Source organism: Salvelinus fontinalis, chromosome 27 (genome assembly GCF_029448725.1).
Source record: "Salvelinus fontinalis isolate EN_2023a chromosome 27, ASM2944872v1, whole genome shotgun sequence".
Taxonomy (NCBI): Eukaryota; Metazoa; Chordata; class Actinopteri; order Salmoniformes; family Salmonidae; genus Salvelinus; species Salvelinus fontinalis.
In genome coordinates, this window is record NC_074691.1 from 40,520,370 (window position 1) to 40,527,232 (window position 6,863).

A 6,863-nucleotide genomic window follows, 5' to 3' on the forward strand; every position below is an offset into this window, starting at 1 on the left:
TTGTGCTCTCTTGCACACACATATCTGAGACCAGGCTACAAAAGAGTCAGAGCAAAGAACATAGGAACTGGAGAGACCGCACACACATTTCTGAGACCAGGCTACAAAAGAGTCACAGCAAAGACCATAGGAACTGGAGAGACCGCCCACACATATCTGAGACCAGGCTACAAAAGAGTCACAGCACAGAACATAGGAACTGGAGAGACCACACACACAGATCTGAGACCAGACAATCTCCTTCGCGATGGAGGATAGTAAGTCTCTTTAGCGATGTAAAGTTTTGAGAGAGTCTTTGAGCTGTTTGGTGAAGGAGGCGTGGAGGGTCTGAGACAAGGCATCCAGCCTCATGGCGATGTCCGCTGCTGCCTGGAAGAGGCCCTCGAACGCCAGGGACTCCTCTTTGATTCTGTCATGAAAGGAGACAAGTTAAATAGACAGTGTCAGCGGGGAGAGAAGTGTCAGCTCAAAGACAGAGAGAAAAGGTGGTAGGAACGGAGAAGAGGAGGTTAGGCAGGGGACTCCTCTTTTATTCTGTCATGAAATGAGACAAGACAAACAGGGTTAGCAGGGAGGGAGGGATGGAGGGAGGATGGAGGGAGGGAGGGAGGATGGAGGGAGGGAGGGAGGATGGAGGGAGGGAGATAAAATAGGGAAAGAGGTATGAATGGAGGAGGGGTTAGGCAGGGACACCTCTTTGATTCTGCCATGAAGGGACACAAGACAAACACAGTGTCAGCAAGATCGAGAGAAGAAGAGTAGCAGGGACAGAAGGGGAGTAGGAGGGAGAAGAGTAGGAAGGAGGGAAGAAGAGTAGGAGGGAGAAGAGTAGAATGGATATAAGAAGAGTAGGAAGGAGGGAAGAAGAGTAGGAAGGAGGGAAGAAGAGTAGGAGGGAGAAGAGTAGGAGGGAGAGAAGAAGAGTAGAATGGATATAAGAAGAGTAGGAAGGAGGGAAGAAGAGTAGGAAGGAGGGAAGAAGAGTAGGAGGGAGAAGAGTAGGAGGGAGAGAAGAAGAGTAGAATGGATATAAGAAGAGTAGGAAGGAGAAGAGTAGGAGGGAGAGAAGAAGAGTAGAATGGATATAAGAAGAGTAGGAAGGAGGGAAGAAGAGTAGGAGGGAGAAGAGTAGGAAGGAAATAAGAAGAGTAGGAGGGAGAAGAGTAGAAAGGAGGGAAGAAGACTAGGAGGGAGAAGAGTAGGAAGGAGGGAAGAAGAGTAGGGGGGAGAAGAGTAGGAAGGAGGGAAGAAGGGTAGGAGAGAGAAGAGTAGGAGGGAGAGAAGAAGAGTAGAATGGATATAAGAAGAGTAGGAAGGAGGGAAGAAGAGTAGGAAGGAGGGAAGAAGAGTAGGAGGGAGAAGAGTAGGAAGGAAATAAGAAGAGTAGGAGGGAGAAGAGTAGGAAGGAGGGAAGAAGACTAGGAGGGAGAAGAGTAGGAAGGAGGGAAGAAGAGTAGGGGGGAGAAGAGTAGGAAGGAGGGAAGAAGACTAGGAGGGAGAAGAGTAGGAATGAGGGAAGAAGAGTAGGGGGAGAAGAGTAGGAAGGAGGGAAGAAGGGTAGGAGGGAGAAGAGTAGGAAGGAGGGAAGAAGGGTAGGAGGGAGATGAGTAGGAAGGAAATAAGAAGAGTAGGGGTGAGAAGAGTAGGAAGGAGGGAAGAAGGGTAGGAGGGAGAAGAGTAGGAAGGAAATAAGAAGAGTAGGGGGGAGAAGAGTAGGAAGGAGGGAAGAAGGGTAGGAGGGAGAAGAGTAGGAAGGAGGGAAGAAGGGTAGGAGGGAGATGAGTAGGAAGGAAATAAGAAGAGTAGGGGTGAGAAGAGTAGGAAGGAGGGAAGAAGGGTAGGAGGGAGAAGAGTAGGAAGGAAATAAGAAGAGTAGGGGGGAGAAGAGTAGGAAGGAGGGAAGAAGGGTAGGAGGGAGAAGAGTAGGAAGGAAATAAGAAGAGTAGGAGGGAGAAGAGTAGGAAGGAGGGAAGAAGGGTAGGAGGGAGATGAGTAGGAAGGAGGGAAGAAGAGTACCAGGGAGAAGAGTAGGAGGGAGGGAAGAAGGGTAGGAGAGAGAAGAGTAGGAGGGAGAGAAGAAGAGTAGGAGGGAGAAGAGTGGGAAGGAGAGAAGAAGAGTAGGAGGGAGGGAAGAAGCGTAGGAGGGAGAGAAAACGAGTAGGAGGGAGAAGAGTAGGAGGGAGAGAAGAAGAGTAGGAGGTAGGGAAGAAGAGTAGGAAGGAGGGAAGAAGGGTACCAGGGAGAAGAGTAGGAGGGAGGGAAGAAGGGTAGGAGGGAAGAAGAGTAGGAGGGAGAGAAAACGAGTAGAAGGGAGAAGAGTGGGAAGGAGAGAAGAAGAGTATGAGGGAGAGAACGAGTAGGAGAGAGAGAAGAAGAGTAGGAGGGAGAAGAGTGGGAAGGAGAGAAGAAGAGTAGGAGGGAGGGAAGAAGAGTAGGAGGGAGGGCAGAAGAGTAGGAGGGAGAGAAAACGAGTAGGAGGGAGAGAAGAGTAGGAGGGAGAAGAGTGGGAAGGAGAGAAGAAAAGTAGGAGGGAGGGAAGAAGAGTAGGAGGGAGAAAAGCAGGAGGGAGAAAAGCAGGAGGGAGAAGAGTAGGAGGGAGAAGAAGAAGAGTAGGAGGGAGGGAAGAAGGGTAGGAGGGAGAAGAGTAGGAGGGAGGGAAGAAGAGTAGGAGGGAGGGAAGAAGAGTAGGAGGGAGGGCAGAAGAGTAGGAGGGAGAGAAAACGAGTAGGAGGGAGAGAAGAGTAGGAGGGAGAAGAGTGGGAAGGAGAGAAGAAAAGTAGGAGGGAGGGAAGAAGAGTAGGAGGGAGAAAAGCAGGAGGGAGAAAAGCAGGAGGGAGAAAAGCAGGAGGGAGAAGAGTAGGAGGGAGAAGAAGAAGAGTAGGAGGGAGGGAAGAAGGGTAGGAGGGAGAAGAGTAGGAGGGAGGGAAGAAGAGTAGGAGGGAGGGAAGAAGAGTAGGAAGGAGAAGAGTGGGAAGGAGGGAAGAAGGGTAAGATGGAGAGAAGAAGGGTAAGAGGGAGAGAAGAAGGGTAGGAGGGAGGGAAGAAGGGTAGGAGGGAGAGAAGAAGAGGAGGCAGGAAACGTAGAGAAAGTTTTGGAAAACACACGGTGAAGAGGGAAATGGCGGTGTACCGGTACATAGTGCAGATGAACGCACGCTGTTTGACGTAGGATAATGGGTTCTGATGAGAACACAGGATTTATTACAGTAATTAAACCGCAGAGAGGCCTTGATGATGGTTATTAAGGTAAATACGTCACTCAGACCCAGGCCACATCTTTGTTCTGATGAGGACACAGTAGGGTTGTGAATGTCTGGGAAGAACAGAGAGTCTGAGTCAATAAGGTGCCCGTTAATGGACCGGGGGAAAAGAGTGGTTGCTAAGGTGACTGTTAATAGAGCTCTGTATAAACTAATCAATGAGCCGGGAGGAGTTCCTGTCTCGCAGTAGATTAGATCACACTAATACAGTATGTGAATGTCTCTCTTCCTCTCTGGCTGCCTGTCCAGTCTATGGAATGGTCCTCTCAGTGGCAGACCGGAGGAGGATGGCTGTGTCAAGGTTTTTCCTTGCCCTATGTTTGCTCTTTGGGTGTTTAAGTCTCAGACACACATTACATTCATGGATTTATTATAATAATAGACTGTGACAGATTGAGATGAATAACTAACTGGTTTCATCCATGTACTTACTTCAGTATCTCAGTCAGAGCCTCCAGTACATCTCCTTCCAGCTGTCCCTCCAGATCCTCCATCACCTTCTGGACCACACCGTTACAGCTCTGGTGCTCCTCCCTTATGACATAATACACAACATAATGACATAATACACCGTCACAGCTCTGGTGCTCCTCCCTTATGACATAATACACAACATAATGACATAATACACCGTCACAGCTCTGGTGCTCCTCCCTGATGACATAATACACAACATAATGACATAATACACCGTTACAGCTCTGGTGCTCCTCCCTTAGGACATAATACACAACATACTGACATAATACACCGTCACAGCTCTGGTGCTCCTCCCTTATGACATAATACACAACATAATGACATAATACACCGTCACAGCTCTGGTGCTCCTCCCTTATGACATAATACACAACATAATGACATAATACACCGTCACAGCTCTGGTGCTCCTCCCTGATGACATAATACACAACATAATGACATAATATATAACATAATTACATAATACACCGTCACAGCTCTGGTGCTCCTCCCTGATGACATAATACACCGTCACAGCTCTGGTGCTCCTCCCTGATGACATAATACACAACATAATGACATAATACACCGTTACAGCTCTGGTGCTCCTCCCTGATGACATAATACACAACATAATGGCATAATACACAGCATAATGACATAATACACCATCACAGTTCTGGTGCTCCTCCCTAATGGCATAATACACATCACAATTACATAATACACCACATACTGACACGATACACAACATAATGACATAACACACCATCAAAGCTCTGGTGCTCCTCCCTGATTACATAATACACGACATAATGACATAATACACAGCATAATGACATAATACACTGTCACAGCTCTGCTCCTCTTCCCTGATGGCATTGCACACTGTATTCTCACTCACCTTATCGTTCAATCATGATTCTGTCCTCGTTTGTTAAATGTGTAGAAATCTAAATGAACCACACTCCAAAGTACTCATTTAGCAGATTATGGTTATTTTTGTAGGTTTTACTTGCAATGATATGTGGTTGTTTTAACCTAACTTTTTTCAATACACTGCCAGTAAGATAATAGCGTCTGCTGACTAAAATATAATGACATGTAAAATGCAAAGGATTAGTCACCAACCTGATGCCCGCTATGTTTTCCTCGATGACGTCCTCATAGCGCTGCTCCTCCCCCAGCTCTGCTCCTATGTACTGGACTAGGTTCTCCACCACCGCCTGGTTCCCATGCTGTATAGCCTTCAGGTAGGCCAACTCTTCTCTCTGGGCCTTGAGGCGCCTGGCGGAAACCTGACTGGTGCTGAAGCGATCGATTGATTCATTTATTGATTGATTGATTGATTGATTGACATGTTGTTATCCTACAAGAGGAAATTATTTTCTCACACATTACATAGCGTACACAAATCACGTAGAAACACAACAGGAAACACAACAGTAAACAACAGACGTTGAGATTTAAATAGTATCACACCTGAAGTGGACAGAGCACTCATCTGGCTCTGGCTTGTAGTGGAACACTGGCTTAGGTGGAAGTATTTTTACCCAGGATCCTCTTGTCTCTGTTTCTGACCCCGCAGGGTAATCTCCTGGCTCCTGGGAGGAGGACGTGTTCTTGTTGGTGCAGAGGGTCGTCATGGAGACATCGAAGCCCGAGCCCCAGTCGCCACTGTCACCACTCTGGCCAAGGCATGGGTTTGTTATCGTGGAAACCCATAGCAAGGTTACCAGTAGCCAGCACCACCAACGCCCCATGGCAACCCTGGAGTTAGAGAGGAGGATGAGATTGGAGTGAGTGGCCAGTAGCCAGCACCACCAACGCCCCATGGCAACCCTGGAGTTAGAGAGGAGGATGAGAGTGGAGTGACTGGCCAGTAGCCAGCACCACCAACGCCCCATGGCAACCCTGAAGTAAATCTGTAATACCTATATGTTTCAAGTAGACCACCATAGTCCCTGTACCCAAGAACGCCAAAGTAACCTGTCTAAATGACTATCCCCCAATAGCACTCACATCTGCAGCCAAGAAATGCTTTGAAAGGCTGGTCATGTCTCACATCAACACCAATCCATAAGGCTGAGGGGATTACATAAGGCTGAGGGGTTTCCATGAGGCTGAGGGGTTTCCATGAGGCTGAGGGGATTGTATAAGGCTGAGGGGATTCTATAAGGCTGAGGGGATTCCATGAGGCTGAGGTGATTCCATGAGGCTGAGGGGAATCCATAAGGCTGAGGGGATTCCATGAGGTTGAGGGGATTCCATAAGGCTGAGAGGATTCCATGAGGCTGAGGGGATTCCATGAGGCTGAGGGGATTCCATAAGGCTGAGGGGATTACATAAGGCTAAGGGGACTCCATAAGGCTAAGGGGATTCCATAAGGCTGAGGGGATTCCATAAGGCTGAGGCGATTCCATAAGGCTGAGGGGATTCCATACAGCTAAGGGGATTCCATAAGGCTGAGGGGATTACATACGGCTGAGGGGATTCCATAAGGCTGAGGGGATTCCATAAGGCTGAGGGGATTCCATAAGGCTGAGGCGATTCCATAAGGCTGAGGGGATTCCAAGAGGCTGAGGGGATTACATAAGGCTGAGGGGATTCCATAAGGCTAAGGGGATTCCATAAGGCTGAGGGGATTCCATAAGGCTGAGGGGATTCCATACGGTTGAGGGGATTCCATAAGGCTGAGGGGATTCCATAAGGCTGAGGGGATTCCATAAGGCTGAGGGGATTCCAGAAGGCTGAGGGGATTCCAGAAGGCTGAGGGGATTCCATAAGGCTGAGGGGATTCCATAAGGCTGAGGGGATTCCATACGGCTAAGGGGACTACATAAGGCTGAGCGGATTTCATGAGGCTGAGGGGATTCCATAAGGCTGAGGGGATTCCATAAGGCTGAGGGGATTCCATACGGCTAAGGGGATTACATAAGGCTGAGGGGATTCCATGAGGCTAAGGGGATTCCATAAGGCTGAGGGGTTTCCATGAGGCTGAGGGGATTCCATGAGACTGAGGGGATTCCATGAGGCTGAGGGGATTCCATAAGGCTGAGGGGATTCCATAAGGCTGAGGGGATTCCATGAGGCTGAGGGGATTCCATAAGGCTGAGGCGATTCCATAAGGCTGAGGGGATT

At 48.6% G+C, this 6,863-nt stretch overlaps 1 protein-coding gene across 1 annotated transcript; it reads right to left on the reverse strand.

The window, feature by feature from the left end:
• Nucleotides 1-260: 260 nt before the first annotated feature.
• On the reverse strand, nt 261-5,669 carry si:ch211-142k18.1 (uncharacterized). The gene is made up of 4 exons (XM_055885772.1): nt 5,205-5,669; nt 4,854-5,030; nt 3,693-3,794; nt 261-409 (listed from the first exon to the last, which is right to left on the reverse strand). Exons 1-4 carry the CDS (start codon nt 5,627-5,629, stop codon nt 268-270), a joined length of 846 nt encoding a protein of 281 aa, XP_055741747.1. The 5' UTR covers nt 5,630-5,669; the 3' UTR covers nt 261-267.
• Nucleotides 5,670-6,863: the final 1,194 nt, after the last annotated feature.

Coding starts and splice junctions, on each gene's coding strand:
- si:ch211-142k18.1 (XM_055885772.1), bottom strand. CDS start 5,629: ATGGGGCGTTGGTGGTGCTGGCTACTGGCCAGTCACTCCACTCTCATC. Junction 5,031..5,204: donor GAGTGCTCTGTCCACTTCAG/GTGTGATACTAT, acceptor CGATCGCTTCAG/CACCAGTCAGGTTTCCGCCA. Junction 410..3,692: donor GCTCTGACTGAGATACTGAA/GTAAGTACATGG, acceptor CTTTCATGACAG/AATCAAAGAGGAGTCCCTGG.